The sequence below is a fragment of the Balaenoptera ricei genome, chromosome X, assembly GCF_028023285.1.
Source record: "Balaenoptera ricei isolate mBalRic1 chromosome X, mBalRic1.hap2, whole genome shotgun sequence".
Lineage (NCBI taxonomy): Eukaryota > Metazoa > Chordata > Mammalia > Artiodactyla > Balaenopteridae > Balaenoptera > Balaenoptera ricei.
Genome location: NC_082660.1, coordinates 63,548,085 through 63,566,658, shown reverse-complemented (window position 1 = coordinate 63,566,658; position 18,574 = coordinate 63,548,085). Strand labels below are relative to the sequence as shown.

At 40.8% G+C, this 18,574-nt stretch overlaps 1 protein-coding gene across 2 annotated transcripts in view; it reads right to left on the bottom strand.

Annotated features, from left to right (window-relative positions):
* ITGB1BP2 (integrin subunit beta 1 binding protein 2) overlaps window positions 1–18,175 on the bottom strand; it is a 33,059-nt gene extending 14,884 nt beyond the window's left edge. The window contains exons 1-11 of one of the 2 annotated variants that reach the window (XM_059910229.1): window positions 18,047–18,175; window positions 17,742–17,791; window positions 17,596–17,652; window positions 17,373–17,518; window positions 16,403–16,497; window positions 16,238–16,296; window positions 16,025–16,095; window positions 15,806–15,905; window positions 15,422–15,535; window positions 15,111–15,173; window positions 14,343–14,750 (exon numbers count right to left, since the gene is read on the bottom strand). In XM_059910229.1, coding sequence (XP_059766212.1) covers window positions 14,523–14,750; window positions 15,111–15,173; window positions 15,422–15,535; window positions 15,806–15,905; window positions 16,025–16,095; window positions 16,238–16,296; window positions 16,403–16,497; window positions 17,373–17,518; window positions 17,596–17,652; window positions 17,742–17,791; window positions 18,047–18,110 — 1,047 coding nt within the window. In that variant the 5' untranslated portion in view covers window positions 18,111–18,175 and the 3' untranslated portion in view covers window positions 14,343–14,522. Of the gene's footprint in view, window positions 1–14,342; window positions 14,751–15,110; window positions 15,174–15,421; window positions 15,536–15,805; window positions 15,906–16,024; window positions 16,096–16,237; window positions 16,297–16,402; window positions 16,498–17,372; window positions 17,519–17,595; window positions 17,653–17,741; window positions 17,792–18,046 lie in introns of those variants that run through there. The other variant, XM_059910231.1, reaches the window with a different exon arrangement.
* Window positions 18,176–18,574: the final 399 nt, after the last annotated feature.

Here is an 18,574-nt window from a genome sequence, read left to right as displayed (position 1 = left end):
AAATATTTTCTCAGTAGGCTAGGGACAGGAGAATTTTATAACTTGATAAAGAATATAGAAAACAACTGCAATCATCATACTTAATAGAGAAATACTAGTGGCATTCACCTTAAAGTCAGAACAAAACCAAGAATATTCACCTGTTTTCACAACTATTACTGAACGTTGCTCTGCAGGTTCTAGTCAAAGCATTAAGACAAGAGAAGATAAAAGTTATAAATGTTGTAAAGGGGACTTCCCTGGTGGCGCAGTGGTTAAGAATCCGCCTGCCTACTGAATAATATTCCACTGTCTAGATATATCACAGTTTATCCATTCACCTACTGATGGACATCATAGTTGCTTCCAAGCTTTGTCAATTATGAATAAAGTTGCTATAAACATTTGTATGGAGGTTTTTGTGTCACTGTAAGTTTTCAATTCATTTGGGTAAATACCAAAGGGTATGACTGCTGGATTGTACGGTAAGAATACGTTTAATGTTGTAAGAAAACCACCAAACTGTCTTTCAAACTGGCTGTATTATTTTGTATTCCCACCAGCAATAAATGAGAGTTCCTGTTTCTCTTTAAAAAAAAAGAAAAGAAAAGAATCCGCCTGCCAATGCAGGGGACATGGGTTTGAGCCCTGGTCCGGGAAGATCCCACATGCCGCAGAGCAATTAAGCCTGTGTGCCACAACTACTGAGCCTGCACTCTAAAGCCTGCAAGCCACAACTACTGAAGCCCACGTGCCTAGAGCCTGTGCTCCGCAACAAGAGAAGCCACTGCAGTGAGAAGCCCACGCGCCGCAACAAAGAGTAGTCCCTGCTCGCCACAACTAAAGAAAGCCTGCGCACAGCAACAAAGACCCAACGCAGCCAAAAATAAATAAATAAATAAATAAACAAATAAATAAATTTTTAAAATGTTGTAAAGGAAGCATCATAAAATGTCCTTGTTTATATATGATATATCGATAATCTAAGAGAATGAACTGATATACTATTAAAATTAAACAGAAATAGAGTTTAAGTTTTAAATCAATAACTTTTCTCTATAAAAACAATATCCAATTAGAAAATATAATGGGGGGAAAAAGATCCCATTCACAGCAGTAAAAAAAAAAAAAATGATAGGAATAAACCTAACAAGAAACGTACAAAATAATGACATGAATAAAATTATAAGATATTACCGAAGGCTATAAGTATGAATATTTGACAAATGGATAGATGTACAATATTCCTGAATGAGAAGTTTCATAATTTAAAATTGTTTTCAAAGAAGTATAAATTCCTATAACAATCTCTTTGGGATTTGAGAGGATAGGGTGGGAGTACTGAACAAGTTGGTTCTGAAGTTCATCTGGAAGAACACATAAAAAGAGCCAAGAAACTTTTAAAAGATAGAAATGAGGGAAGACTTACCTACTAGATATCAAATTATTATATAAAGCTGTGATATGCTTCAAGAATAGACAAATATATCAATGGAACTGAATAGAGAGGCGGTTACGTGTGAGAATTTAGTATATAACAAATATAGCATTTCAAATCCCTTCTGAGGCACCACTAAAAGTGTACCAAAATAATATATAAAGTATGTACAAACCCAAAAGGACAAAAAGTTCTTGGGGTTTTCTAGATGCAAGAGAAATGGTAGCTGAAATAGGAGCTGGGAAGAAATTTTGGTCTAGTACAGAGGATACAGATAAGAAGGGGCCATTTTACCAGTAAAACTATGGAAAGATACAAGACACCAGGTACAGCAGAGGATGGACATGACATATGGGGCTGAAAACAGAGTTTAATTGAAATTCTATACATTAATACAGTAAACCCCCCCTTATTTGCAGGGATACTTTCCAAGACCCCCAGTTGATGCCTGAAACCACGGATAGTACCAAAACCTATATATACTATGTTTTTCCCCCTATACATACCTATGATAAAGTTTAATTTATAAATTAGGTACAGTAAGAGAATATCCGAATTGCCAGCATTTACTCTTGCACTTTGGGGCCATTATTAAGTAAAATAAGGGTTTCTTGAATACAAGCACTGCGATACTGAGACCTCTGATAACCTCCAGGAGGTTACTAAGTGACTGATAAGAGGGTAGTGTATATAGCATGGATATGCTGGACAAAGGGATGATTTACATCCTGGAGTGGGATGTCACAAGATTTCATCTTGCTATTCAGAACTGTGTTCAATTTAAAACTTATAACCCAATCAAAAAATGGGCAGAAGACCTAAACAGACATTTCTCCAAAGAAGACATACAGATGGCCAATAGGCACATGAAAAGATGCTCATCATCGCTAATTATTAGAGAAATGCAAATCAAAACTACAATGAGGTATCACCTCACACCAGTCAGAATGGCCATCATTAAAAGTTCTACAAACAATGAATGCTGGAGGGTGTGGAGAAAAGGGAACCCTCCTACACTGTTGGTGGGAATGTAAATTGGTACAGCCACTATGGAGAACAGTATGGAGGTTCCTTAAAAAACTAAAAATAGACCTACCATATGGCCCTGCAATCCCACTCCTGGGCATATACCCAGACAAAACTATAATTTGAAAAGATACATGCACCCTTATGTTCATAGCAGCACTATTTATAATAGCCAAGGCATGGAAATGACCTAAATGTCCATCGACAGATGAATGGATAAAGAAGTAACATAGATGGACCTAGAGATTATCATACTAAGTGAAGTAAGTCAGAAAGAGAAAGACAAATACCATATGATATCACTTATATGTGGAATGTAAAATACGACACAAATAAACCTATCTACAAAATAAAAACAGACTTACAGATATTGAGAACAGACTTGTGGTTGCCAAGGGGGAGGGGGTGGGGGAGGGAAGAACTGGGAGTTTGGGATTAGCAGATGCACACTATTATATAGAGGATGGATAAACAACAAGGTCCTACGGTATAGCACAGAGAACTGTATTCAATATCCTGTGATAAACCATAATGGAAAAGAATATATATATATATGTATAACTGAGTCACTTTGCTATACAGCAGAAGTTAAACACAACATTGTAAATCAACTATACTTCAATAAAATTTTTTTAAAACTTATGAATTGCTTATTTCTGGAATTGTCCATTTAATATTTTCAGACAACATTTGACTGAGGGTAACTGAAATCGTGGAAAGTGAAACCATGGATAAGGGGGACTACTGTATTCAGTAAAAAATGCTAACCCTTTCCTGTAACCAGAGGAAGTGCAAAATAAAAATGAGATACCATTATTTGCATATCTGGTTGGTAAAAATATTTTTTAATGATAACATAAAGTATTGATGAGGGTATTGGGGAAAATGGTACCTCATACACTGTTGGGTGACCATATAAATTGGAACAGCCTTTGTGGAGGGAAATTGAGCAGTATCTATTAACACTTTAGATGTGTAAAGATGTATATACCTTCCTTCCAGCAATCCCACTTCTAGGAATCTATCCTCAAAAAATAGTAGCACAAATATTCAAAGATACATGTATAACGATTTTCATTGCTGCATAATTTGTAACAATAAAAAATTATAAACAACTTGTGTTCACCAATAGGGGAATAGTTAAATAAATCATGGCATATCCAGACGATAAAGTACTATGCAACACAAAAAAGCATGTCAGATATCTATATATACTGACATGGAAATATCTTAAAGGACAATAAAGTGATATGCTTAATGATTAAGTAAGTTACAGAAAAATATTATAGAATGATTCCAAATTGGCCAAAAAGAAAAAAACAAATTTCTCCATATAAATGCAGGTATCTGCTCAGATTTTTACTATGTCTCTACATGTTGTATGCCAATATCTGTTTGTAAATGTATAGAAAATATTTGTAATGATACACACCAAACTGCTAACAGTGACTTCCCCTGAGAACAATTTAAGGGTTCAAATATTGTATTTTCCATTTTTTTCACATCTGCGAGTTTTTTGTTTTTTTAAAGATGAAGGGAGCTCATACAAAGTAAGTTGAATGTTTAAGTGTCACATTGAGGCAGATGATACTCAAATCTATCTTCAGCGCTGACTTTTCTCATGAACTCTAATTTTGCATTTACAATTAACTGCCTGCTAGCATTTCCACTCTTATGCTTTGCCATCATTTCAAACTCGTACCTAAAATAAAATTCATTATCGGATTATTCAAATAATATTAGTTCTAGTTCCCGGTTTTCCTGTTTCTGTTAAAAGTACTAGCCTTCTACCGTTACTTAAGTTTGAAGACTTGGAGTAATTATCTTATACCCTTCCCTCCCCTATCAGAAAAAAAAAATCAAGTCCAGGTTTTTTTTTCTTCTTTTTAAATAATAACTTTTGTGGAAAAACAAAAGACCCCGAATAGCCAAAGCAATCCTGAGAAAGAAAAACGGAGTTGGAGGAATCAGGATCCCTGACTTCAAACTATACCACAAAGCTACAGTAATCAAGACAGTATGGTACTGGCACAAAAACAGAAATATAGACCAATGGTACAGGATAGAATGCCCAGAGATAAACCCATACACATATGGTCACCTAATTTACGACAAAGGAGGCAAAAACATACAATGGAGAAAAGACAGCTTCTTCAATAAGTGGTGCTGGGAAAACTGGACAGCTGCATGTAAAAGAATGAAATTAGAACACTACCTAACACCATACACAAAAATAAACTCCAAATGGATTAAAGACCTAAATGTAAGACCAAACACTATAAAACTCTTAGAGGAAAACATAGGAAAAACACTCTTTGACATAAACCACAGCAAGACCTTTTTTGACCCACCTTCTAGAGTAATGGAAATAAAAACAAAAATAAACAAATGGGGGGACTTCCCTGGTGGCACAGTGGTTAAGAATCCACCTGCCAGTGCAGGGGACATGGGTTCGAGCACTGGTCTGGGAAGATCCCACATGCCACGGAGCAACTAAGCCCGTGCGCCACAACTACTGAGCCTGTGCTCTAGAGCCTGTGCGCCACAACTATGGAGCCTGCATGCCTAGAGTCCGTGCTCCGCAACAAGAGAAGCCACTGCAATAAGAAGCCTACGCACCACAACAAAGAGTAGCCCCCGCTCGCCACAACTAGAGAAAGCCCGTGCGCAGCAACAAAGACCCAATGCAGCCAAAAATAAATACATAAAATAAATAAATTTATTTAAAAAACCCAAAAAACAAATGGGACTTAATTAAACTTAAAAGCTTATGCACAGCAAAGGAAACCATAAACAAGACAAAAAGACAACCCTCAGAATGGGAGAAAATATTCGCAAATGAAACAACAGGCAAAGGATTAATCTCCAAAATATACAAACAGCTCATGGAGCTCAATATCAAAAAAACAAACAATCCAATTAAAAAATGGGCAGAAGACCTAAATAAACATTTCGCCAAGGAAGACATACAGATGGCTAAGAGGCACATGAAAAGATGCTCAACATCACAAATTATTAGAGAAATGCAAATCAAAACGACAATGAGGTATCACCTCACGCCGGTCAGAATGGCCATTATCAAAAAATCTAGAAACAATAAATGCTGGAAAGGGTGTGGTGAAAAGGGAACCCTCCTGCACTGTTGGTGGGAATGCAAACTGATACAACCACCCTGGAAAACAGTATGGAGTTTCCTTAAAAAACTAAAAATAGAATAGAACTACCGTATGACCCAGCAATCCCACTCCTGGGCATATACCCTGAGAAAACCATAATTCCAAAAGAGACATGTACCACAATGTTCATTGCAGCACTATTTACAATAGCCAGGACATGGAACCAATCTAAATGTCCATCGACAGATGAATGGATAAAGAAGATGTGGCACATATATACAATGGAATATTACTCAGCCATAAAAAGAAATGAAACTGAGTTATTTGTAGTGAGGTGGATGGACCTAGAGTCTGTCATACAGAGTGAAGTTACTCAGAAAAACAAATACCAAATGCTAATGCATATATATGGAATCTAAAAAAATGGCACTGATGAACCTAGTGGCAGGGCAGGACTAAAGATGTAGACATAGAGAATGGACTTGAGGACACGGGGTGGGAGGGGGAAGCTGGGGCGAAGTGAGAGTAGCATCGACATATATACACTACTGAATGTAAAATAGTTAGCTAGTGGGAAGCAGCAGCATAGCACAGGGAGATCAGCTCGGTGCTCTGCGATGACCCAGAAGGGTGGGATAGGGAGGATGGGAGGGAGGCTCAAGAGGGAGGGGATATGGGGAAATTTGTATGCATATGGCTGATTCACTTTAGTGTACAACAGAAACTAACACAGTATTGTGAAGCAATTATACTCCAATAAAGATCTATTAAAAAAAAATAATACCTTACATGTCTTCTTCATAACTTTCTTTGCCACCCTAATTCAGGCCCTTCATTAAACAAACATTTATTAAGCACATATTATATATGTGCTAGGCAGTTTTAGGTGCTGGGTATAGTGAAGAAAGACTTATATGCTAGTGAAAGAGAGAAATAATGTATAAGCAAAAAAATAATTATGCAATAATATTGTTAGCATTTATAATGCTTATCCTGTAGTAGGCACTGTGATAAGCTCTGAGATAGATATGTTATCTCATTTAATATTCCTAATGACCCTATGATATAGGCACTGTTATTAATCCCATTTTATAGTTGGGGAAACTGAGGTCCATAGCTCTTAAGTAGTTTAAGGTCACATAGCCAGTAAGTAGTCAAGATTTGAACCCAGGCAGCCTGATGTTATAGTTTGTCCTCTTAACTGTTATGCTATATTGCTTCTCATGTAAGGAAACCTCAGTTGATGATAAGGGATATGGGGAAAATAAAATAGGGTAATGTGATAGTAACTTGGAGAGTGGGTGCTAATTTAGAGAAGATGGTCAAGAAAGGCTTGACCTTTTTTTTTGGAAGAACTCAAGTTTCACCTGTGAAACTTCTCACTCAGCAGTTTGCCAATTGCATAGGCATCATGCAGTTACTATGTCTGTATTTCCTGCAAATTGGCAGCTGGATCCAAAGACTAGATCAAACTGAGGTCCCATCCCTTTCGTATGACTACAGGATAGACATAATGTCTGATGTCTTTTTATAATCTTAGAAGCTGCTGATGCTCACTATCTCTATTTATCAAGGATTGCAAAATGGTGATATTCTAATTTCATTTCTTTTTATTAATTGGAATCGTTTTGGAAAACATGTCCTTTCATCTACTATTTTGTTACCCAGTTCATCTAGGAAAGGAAGGATAAATGCTTGATTCTCTCCCTTTATTGATTAAATTTTGAGATAATGAATTGTTCCTCTATCATGAGTGGTGATATTTGAGCTGAGACGTGAGTGACAAGAAAGAGCCAGCTATTCAAAGACCTGGAGGAAGACTATTCCAGGTAGGGGGAACAGATAGTACAGGGGCACTGAGGAAGGAGTGAGTTGAATAGGTTCAAGGAACACAGAAGACCAGCAATGGCCACATTACTTTCACTCCTACCTGTGTTATGGACTGAATGTTTGTGTCCCTCTAAAATTCATACATTGAAATCCTATCCCCCATTGTGATGGTATTAGGAGATGCGGCTTTGGGGAGGTAATTAGGATTAGATGAGGTCATGAATGGGATTAGTGCCTTTTTAAGAGTCATGAGAGAGCTTGCTTCGTGTCTTCGCTCTCCACCTGGTAGATGTCCCTCACCAGAACTTGACCATACTGGCACCCTAATCTCAGACTTCCAGCCTCCAGAACTGTGATGAATAAATTTATGTTGTTTATAAGCCACCAAGTCTATGGTACTTTGTTATAGCAGCCTGAACTAAGACATATCTCTTAAATCCATTATTCTCTCCTGCATTCTTACTACCACACCCACTTAGTCTGAGGTCTCATCTTTCTCCCCTGCACCACTGTGATTATCTTCAACTGGTTTCACTGCCTCCAAGTATCTATCTCTTCCACCCTAGTCAATTAACTTCTTACCTACCAAAAGCTTTCAATTCAGTGTATAATTCTTTTTGGTGAGAACGCATCTATAATTTTATTAACGGATGTCACTGGCAAAATAACAGTGATTTAATGGAAGGAGGTGTTTGCTGGAAAGTATGCTGGACACCAAAGAGCACAGGCTTTGTACTCAAAGCTGGATTTGTGTCCCAGCTCTGACACTTGATAGCTATGTGACCTAGAGAAAATTATGTAACCTCCCTGAAGCTCAGTTTCCTCATCTATTAAAAAAATAATAATGCTTTTAATACATTGTTGTGAGAATTAAATGAGAATATAAAATCTCATTTGATATATATAGTATAGAGAGATAACAGAAAAAATGTGTATATATATACATATTTTATTACAGTGCTTAGATCATAGTAAAGAGTAGGTTTTTTTTGTAATACTCCTCTCACCATGTGTCTTGCAGAACTTCCAGTTTTAGTGATGAATTCCACCTGTTTAAACTTCAGTCATTGCTAAGAGCTGTCTGACAAACATCTGAGAATATCCAAAACCTAAGGACCCAACGGGGGTCTTAGAAGAGAAGCTTGATATCGCATCCCTGTAGCCTAGCAGAGTCCCTTCGACAAGCCTATCTGGGAACCAGCGAGGCCCTTAGTTGATTAGTGGTATCTCACACTGATATAATGCTTTCCCAACCACTTTTTGTCTCTGATCACCTCATCCCTAACCTAAGTGGGACCCCTGGGTACTTTACCTCTCACTTCATCCAGATCAGTAATTATCTCCCAGTTACACCAGATTTAGTGTTACTGACTCTGGGACCCCTGCCTCCACTGTCCTCTTTCTCCCTGTCTGCTCCCAAAGTCCCAGAACATTGCTAGAGGGAGAACCAAGCAGACCAATATGAATTCATGCTGTCCAATTTCAACTTGGCCCTTGCAGCTGCTCAGCAACCCTTTTATTTGTCTCATACATTCCCTGGCACTCTCCCCACAGAGGCTGTTCCAGACCTTCCTCTTCTCATATTCCAGCTCCTCCTGTTCCACTCCTTCAGACTAGTACACAAACTTTCATCAGATGTTTGACAATTCAGTAACATTTTTAAAAGCTTTTTAATGGAGAATTTAAAACATGTACAAAAGTAGACTGGATAGTATAATGAATCCCCATTTACCAAACACTCAGCTTCAACTAGTATCAACTCTTGGGCACTCTTGTTTAATCTATTTCCTCTGTCCTGTAATATTTTGGAGCAGATCCCAGACATGACATCATTCCATACCTAAATATTTCAGTATGTATCTTTAAAAGTTAAGGATCCTTTTTAAAAAATCATAATGGTAATATCATTAGCACACATAAAATAAACAAGCAATATTTCCTTAATATCATCAAATGCCAAGTCAGCATTTACATTTCCAATAGTTTCATAAATGTCAAAAGAATTTTTTACAGCTTTTTTGGTTTCAGTCAGTATCCATATAAAGTGCACACATTGTGATTGGTGGATATGTATTATATGTCACTTTTAAACTGAAGGTTCCCCTTCATCTCTTTTTTTCCTTGCAATTTTTTTGTTGAGGAAGTTGGACTGTTTTTCAGTAGTTTCACAGTCTGGGTTTTGCCAATTCCATCTCTGTTGTATAGATTAACATGTTTCCTTGACCTCCGTTTGTTGTATATATTGGTAAGATCAATAATGTCTGTACAGGGCTTCCCTGGTGGCGCAGTGGTTGAGAATCTGCCTGCCAATGCAGGAGACACGGGTTCGAGTCCTGGTCTGGGAAGATCCCACATGCCGCGGAGCAACTAGGCCCGTGAGCCACAATTACTGAGCCTGCGCGTCTGGAGCCTGTGCTCCGCAACAAGAGAGGCCGCGACAGTGAGAGGCCCGCGCACCGCGATGAAGAGTGGCCCCCGCTTGCCACAACTAGAGAAAGCCCTTGCACAGAAACGAAGACCCAACACAGCCATAAATAAATAAAATAAATAAAGATACATGAAATTGCTAAAATTAAAAAAAAAAAAAAAATAATGTCTGTACAATGCATATTCTATATTCATTGTCCTGCTTTCAATGGTGTGAGGAAATTGTCCATGTGACCAAAGAAATGGAAGGTGTCTGGCCTGGAGAGTTACTCAGGAAGGAGCTAGGACCTCTTTAGCAGGACTGAAACAGATGGCTCGATAAATAGTAACAGAGGTCCAGGCAAGATAGGATGGGTGAGGGGCCATGTAGTGTCAGATTTCTACCCTGCTGGTATGTAGAGCAGGACAGTCAGGGAAGCAGATCACGCTGAAGTCAGAACTAGAAAAGGAGAGGTAGCACTTGAGGCAGCAGGTGGGATTATTTCTCAGGGGATTACTCTACTTGCTATACCCTGTTTTCTAAATGTATTTTACTCATTTCCACCTCTGTGCCTTTGCCCCGGATGTTTCCTCTGCTTGGAATATCATCTCCTGTCTCTCCACCTATCCAAATCCTACTTATCTTTAACGACCAGTGCAAGTTCCCTCCTTTCCGTATTTTTGCTTGTAGAGTCATAAAGTATCTCTGAAAGGATAAATAAGAGATCAAGAACATTGATTGCTTTCCCGGGAAGGAAACTGGATGGCTAGAGGACAGGGCTGGAAGGGAGAACGATATTACTGATTTGCTGCAGGAGGGACAGTTAATCAGATGAAAGTGTCTAATATGAAATCTGTGTAAGTAGAAGCAGGGAGATTGGAATTTGTAGTTTGAGGAGAAAGAAGAAGTTCTGGAACAGCCTCTGTGGGGAGAGTGCCAGGGAATGTATGAGACAAATAAAAGGGTTGCTGAGCAGCTGCAAGGGCCAAGTTGAAATTGGACAGCATGAATTCATATTGGTCTGCTTGGTTCTCCCTCTAGCAGTGTTCTGGGACTTTGGGAGCAGAAAGGGAGAAAGAGGACAGTGGAGGCAGGGGTCCCAGAGTCAGTAACACTAAATCTGGTGTAACTGGGAGATAATTACTGATCTGGATGAAGTGAGAGGTAAAGTACCCAGGGGTCCCACTTAGGTTAGGGATGAGGTGATCAGAGACAAAAAGTGGTTGGGAAAGCGTTATATCAGTGTGAGATACCACTGATCAACTAAGGGCCTCGCTGGTTCCCAGATAGGCTTGTCGAAGGGACTCTGCTAGGCTACAGGGATGCGATATCAAGCTTCTCTTCTAAGATCCCCGTTGGGTCCTTAGGTTTTGGATATTCTCAGATGGCTCTAGAACAATGACTGAGGTTTTAATCAGTAGCCATGTGACCTCAGGCTAGCTCTGTCCTTCTCTGAGCTTTGGTTTCCTCATCTATAAAAATTGGGGATAATAATACCTACCTCACAGAGCAGATGTGAGGATTAAATAAAATAATGTGGGTAGAAGTGCCCCACACAGTGGCATTCTATACATGATACTTTACTCCCTCAGCAGGTGAATACAATCTTCCTTAATCCTAAAGTTGATGCAATGGTATGGTAAATATGTTATCACTTTATAGACTAGCAAAACCTGACTGTCAAGAAAAATCCTATTTTCAGGGAATTCCCTGGCGGTCTAATGGTTAGGACTCGGTGCTCTCTGCTGGGACCCGGCTTCGATCCCTAATGGGGGAATTAAGATCCCACAAGCCACGAGGCAGCTGAGGGAGTAAATCTGACTCAGGAGAGACTCAAAAAAGAGATATCACTCCTCTAATTAAGAATCTACATTTAAGGGAATTCCCTGGTGGTCCAGTGATTAGAACTCGGCGCTTTCACTGCCACGGGCCTGGGTTCAATCCCTGGTTGGGGATCTAAGATCCTGCAAGCCACGTGGTGCAGCCAAAAAGAAAAAATCTACGTTTAAAAAGAAAAGGCCAGGCTTCCCTGGTCACACAGTGGTTAAGAATCCGCCTGCCAACGCAGGAGACACGGGTTCGAGCCCTGATCTGGGAAGATCCCACATGCCATGGAGCAACTAAGCCCGTGCGCCACAACTACTGAGCCTGTGCTCTAGAGCCTGCAAGCCACAACTACTGAGCCCGCACGCCTAGAGCCCGTGCTCCGCAACAAGAGAAGCCACCGCAGTGAGAAGCCTGCACCGCAACGAAGAGTAGCCGCCACTCGCCGCAACTAGAGAAAGCCTGTGCACAGCAATAAAGACCCAACGCAGACAAAAATCAATTAAAAGAAAAAAAAAAGGTCTATAATGCCTTTTTAACTCTCTTTTAAATCATGTTCAAAATCCTTGATCTAGCATTTTAGGCTCTTGCCAATCTAGCGACACTTCACTTGACTTTTTTGTTCCCTCGCTTAAACATACCCTTCTGAGGGAATTCCCTGGTGGGCCAGTGGTTAGGGCTCCGTGCTTCCACTGCAGGGGGTATGGGTTCAATCCCTGGTCGGGGAACCAATACCCTCTGATATGTTAGCAGTGGTTACAAACAGCAAAAAGACTAAACTTGGAGAGAATCTGAAGAGGAGCATTTACTTCTTACTCCATATACTTCTGCATTGAGTCTTTTACAGTGACAATATGTATTGCTTTTGGAATTTATAATAAAACACAAAAAGTAAAATAGAACAACTTCCTACCCAAGCCTGGCTCTCCCTACTCTTCCATATCTATCCAAATTTCTCATTCTTCAAATTTCCATTCAAAATGTATTTCTTAACCCTCACATTTATGGTTAATTGGTTTTCAACTAGGGTGCTAGGACAATTCAGTGGGGACAGAATAGTCTCTTCCACAAATGGTGCTGGGACAACTGGATATCCATATGCAAAAATGTAAAGTTGGACCCCTACCTCGTACCACATACAAAAACTAACTCGATGGATCAAAGACCTAAATGTAAGAGCTAAAACTATAAAACTCTCAGAAAACATAGGAGTAAATTTTCATGACCTTGGATTAGGCAATGGTTTCTAGGATATGACATCAAAAGCATAAGCAACCAAAGGAAAAATGGATAAATTAGACTTCATAAAAATTAAAAACTTTTGTGTATCAAAGGACACCATCAAGGAAGTGTAAAGACAACACAGAGAATGGGAGAAAATATTTATAAATCATATATCTGACAAGAGACTTGTCTCCAGAATATATTTTTAAAATACAACCCAATAAAAAGACAAACAACCCTATTAACAAATGGGCAAAGGATTTGTATAGACATTTCTCCAAATAAGATACAAAAATGGCCAATAAGTACATGTAAAGATGCTCAGCATCATTAGCCATCAGGGAAAGTCAAAGTAAAACCACAGTGAGATTCCACTTCACACCCACTAGGATGGCCATAATAAAAAAAGACAAGTAACAAGTGTTACTGAGGATGTGGAGAAATTGGAACCCTCATACACTGCTGGTGGGAATGTAAAATGGTGCAGCCTCTTTGGAAAACAGTCTGGCAGTTCCTCAAAAGGTTAAAAGTTACCATTTGACCCAGAAATTACATTCCAATTACACTTGGTATATATCCAAGAGAAATGAAAACATATGTCCACATAAAACTTGAACATGAATGCATGGGAGCATTATTATAGGAGCGTTATTCATAATAGCCAAAAAGTGGGAACAACCCAAATATACCTCAGCTGATGAAGAGATAAACACAAGTGGTACATCTACACAGTGAAATATTATTTGGCCATTAAAAGGAATGAAGTACTGATACATGTTATAACATGGATGAACCTTGAAAACATTATCCTAAGTGAAAGAAGCCTGTCACAAACAACCACATATTGTATGATTCCATTCATATGAAATATCCAGCATAGGTAAATCCACAGAGGCAGAAAGTAGATAAGTGGTTGCCTAGGGCTATGAGTTTGGGGGGACACTGGGAGTGACTGCTAATGGGTACAGAGTTTATTTTTGGAGTGATGAAAACATTGTAAAATTGATTGTGGTTGTACAACTCTGAGTACACTAAAAAGAAAACCTGAATTTTACACTTTGAACAGGCAAATTGTATGGGATGTGTATTGTATCTAATTAAAGCTGTAAAAAATGTACTTCTTCCATGGAGCTTTCCCTTTCTACTACAGTCCACATTAATCACTCCATTCTCTCAACTCCTACAGCTTTTCAAAACTGTACTGCACAATTTAGCACTCAGTTAAACTACCTGAAAATGTTTATTATTATCTCATGTAGAGCCTTGACTTGTCAGCCTGACTAAAATTTTCCTGAGAGGAATGAATGAGTCTTCTGTTTCTCAGATACCTCTAAACCACCTAACATATAACTGGGCACATAGTAAGTACTCAGTAAATACTTGGTGGTTGTGAAGAATTGATTACATGTGCTTTTTTCACACATGTGTGTTGCACACACACGGAAGTTAGAGGGAATGAATACAATCTTAGATAGTGAGGTGAGAGAACGACACTATGTGAAACTGCAGAATACAAGATTTATTTAAGGGAAAAAAACAGAATGGTTGGGACACTTTTGTTCTCCACTCCTTCTGCCTCCTGCTGCTCAATGACACCACATGGCCAACCATATCCTGGTCTCTGAGATCCTAAGGGAGTCACTGAGGTCCTATCTAGGCACTTGACTGTCTGGTGTCACTATTCCCCCATCACTTCCTCCTCTTCCTCCTCCTCTGTCCAGCTCAGGTCATCATCTGAATCCTCAGATTCTTCCTCATCCATCTCTAACCCAACCCCTGCCTTAGCCTTCTCAGCCAGTGCATCGGGGTGCTCCAGCTGGGCCCAGGATCCTGGGTCAGCCTTGACCAGGGAGATTTCAACCCGAGATGGCATCAAGGAGACAGAGCTCTGCTCCACGTTTATGACCTGAGGAGGAGGGAAAGATAGAGGAACACAGAAGAGAAAATGAGGAAATCAAAGGGATTGGGGTCAGGGTAGGATGGTGATGAATGACAGGGAGAAAAATAAAAAATGCAAGGTGGGGAAAAATATAGGGAAGGAATAAGTAAGGGAGAGAGAGAAAGAGGAAAGAAAGGGGAGTTGGGGGGGAGAGGGAGAAAAAGAGGGAGGAAGAGGGAGAGAGAGAGAATATCAAAGCAAATGAAGAGAAAACCTCCACTTTCCCACTACAACTCCTTCCCTCAAGACACCCTCTATTCATTCCAGTCTGGCCCTTCATTTTACCCCATCTGCCTCCCCCTCCTGTGCCCCCTTATCTTCACTTACCCCCCAGAGCTTCATCTGTGCTTGGAACACACGGTTACCATCAAAGACAATGTGGACATGAAGCTGAGAGAAAAGAATTACAGGGGTAGTAACAATCCCAGAAGCTCAGAACAAGTCATTAAGACAGAGAAGCAGGCCAGTGGTGTAATCCCTACATCCACGGGTCAGCCAGATAACCCTGACCTAACAGCTCTACCTTCCTCTCAGAGGACTCTGGAGCCTACATGTTTACTGCCTACGACGACTCTGCCTGTAAGATTATAATATCACCCAATTCACTGGCTTCCCATCCAGCATCAGACGTTCCTCACCTCAGTTTGACTGGCCTTCACCCAGTTGAACGCAGGAAGTGGAATCTGACCGTATACAGTCACCACTACTAAGGAATCTGTCTGGTGCCAATCATGACGGCAAGACGCTGGCAGCTAAAAAGAAGATGTGAAAAGTGGGTGGTAAGAATGAACTCTTAACCCAAGGGGCGTTCTCATGGTATATGTGGAGGAGAGACAGAGAGTCTCAGAAAGATTAACACCACCTCATATTGCAAAACCACTGGGCTAGTAAAGGATAAGGAGCAGAATCTTATTTGGTCCATGCAAAAGGGAGAAGATACAGAGCTTGGCCATGAGGTACAGGGAGAAGAAATTATTTTGGAATTGGGTTCTAATCAAGAGTTCAGGAAAGTCTGGACTTACCTGCTTCCCCCAGTCATGTCTACCAACTCTGCACCCTGGCTGTGCCAGGAATGCCCCAAAATCCAGGGTCTGGATACCACAACAACTCCAAGATTTCATCCTGAGGTAGGAATAGAATTCAACTGACTCTCCTCTCCCCTCCCCACAAGCCCCCACTTCCATCTTAAGGTCAACATTGGGAGAAACCTGTCTCACAGCCCACCCAGTCCCCTCCATCACCCCTCATGGAATCGAGGTGCTCCTGGGTGGTAGGTACATGGAGTAGCATCACTCTCCGGGCCTTGGTAAACCTAAGACAGATAAAGGAGAATCAGGAAAAGAATTGGGTCATTTTAAAATGTACCCTATGCAGCCTCATATCTATACCCAGTCATCCCTCAGGCGTGGCACCTCTCAACCACATGCTTGAGTCCTCCACAAACTCTCACTCACAGCATCACATCCTGGGTTCTGGCAGCTGGCACCAGTCTGGATCAGACTACTGTCAAGTCCTGGGCAAAGGAAACAGAGTCAGGAACCCTATTAATTTCCTCCACCCAACTGCCACTTTCACTAAATTCCTGCCTGTGAAGCCTGTCCTACTAAAGACCCACTTACCTGCTCCAGGTTCTTGGTCTAATTCCTTCTTTTCCAGTGCCATTCCCAGAGCTTGGGATATATTTAGCGGAAGCAGCTTTGGAGGCAACTCTGACCTAGGGAGTACGGGTGGGGTGATTTAGTCCTGACCCACTAACCGTGATCAACAGCGCCAACCTTCCCACCAGTGGTAACGGAATCGAAGAAGTCTGGTGAAAGTGGAGCAGGGTTAGAGAGGATGGGTAGCAACCCCATTGCCAATTTTCTTCTCTGTGGACATGCCAAATCCTTGAACCCTGGGGAATTCCCCAGGGCTCCTCTTGCCCATCTACTCAGTTGCTCTAAATCCAACCATATTTCTCTGCAGAACTGCATCATTCCCTCTTCTTCTTCATCTAATTAGTTGTAGACCTAATATGGCTTTCTTCTGTTGCTCATACTATTTCCACAAAATTAACTTATTCTTCTCTGCAGTCTCCTGGCTGCCAATACTACTACATCCTTTTCTTGACGCAAAACTTATTTTAAAGCTCTTTTCCAAAAAAAAAAAAAGTCATTCTCAACAATCCCCCTTGTATTATAACTAAGTATGTATTCATGAGAGGCTATCTACTCTATTGATTCAAAATACCTATCCCGGGACTTCCCTAGCGGTCCAGTGGTTGACTGTGCTTCCACTGCAGGGGCACGGGTTCAATCCCTGGTCAGGGAACTAAAATCCCACATGCCAGACGGAGCGGCCAAAAAAACCCCCCAAAAAACAAAACAAAAAAACCTCACAGAATACCTATCCCATCACCCCGTACCACTTTAGCACAAAGGACATTATTTCCGGACACAAATTTCCCCTAAGGCACCGAAGATACACCAAGCCCTGACCCTTGGGTCTCCTCACATCTCTAGTCACTAGTCCCAAACCTCAATGACCCATTAATCACTCCTAGTAAGCTCCATGAATGTAGGAAAAACCCAGGGACCTCCTCCTCTTTACTTGGGCCTCTCCCGGCGCAAAGTCTCTGCTGACTTTGGAATCGTATTCGGAGGTTTTTGCTCCTGAAGTGAACTGCTTGTGGCAGGGCCCTCAGGTTGAGGGGTCTCAGGGAGCTTCTCAGCACAGTGTGGTCCCACAGTACAGCCCTAGTACAGATAAGGAGAGAGGATTAGGGATAGAATCCTTCTATTAGGGGCAGAATCCCAGGAAGTAAAGAATTTACCTTGATGTTTAAGAACTCAGAGAAATCTACAGTTCGCTTCCAGCAGCAGGACCAACCCTGATAACAAGAGATCCAGCTCAGCTTAGATTCCTGGCTATATTTCTTTTGTGAAATGCTCTTGCTATCCCCCCTTGCCTATTCCTCACCTTAAGTGCATCATGGAAGATGGGGACCCCAGGGTGATGGCAACAGGAATCTGTGGATACCGGTAGAAGGATCAAGGAAGGAAAGATACTATACCAAACATCACTTCCTACCTTTTTTTCCCAGGTTTATATGCTTACAGTCTTTCTGTATGATGTAAAAAAAATCAGTAAAGACTGAAAATCACTCAGACCAATTAAACTATGGCAGTACACTAAATTTTTTTCTTTCTTCCTTTAACAGACTGCCCACAGCTGACAACTCCCCCAGCACTCACAGAGCTCCTGGCAAGGTCAGGATTACTCACCAGGAAGGTTGGTTTGGGGGTCAAAGTGCTGCCCACAGCCTTTGTTATGGCAGAGTAGAGACATGGAGGCGTTGGTAGAATTACTGAAAGGGTGTTTCAAGGAGTCTGGCTGCCGAGTGGGGAACACCTCTTAGTCAGGAGGCTTTTAGCTGCCTGGAAGGGCCAGCTGTTTCTATCTTTAGTTCAGGAGGCGTACACCTCCTAACATGGGCAAGGGAACTTCAATTGGTCTTCCCAGCCAATAGGAAAGAGCTCAGGAACATTTTAGCTCTGAGGCTCAAGAAAAAAGGATCAAGCAGAGTAGGGCTTGGAACTTGGGTGAGGTCAGCTAACCACTGCTGAGACGGTTTTAGATTTACCATGCCAATTCCAAGCCTCTGACATACCAGCAGCTGCTCAGAAATGAATACCAATTTTGAGCCCCCTCCCAGCTTGGTGAACGTACCCCAATTCCTCCAGCCTGTTGTCTCCCTCTTTCAGAGCAGCAGCTTTCCTCCCATCCTCATTACTTCTGTGTACCACCAGTAG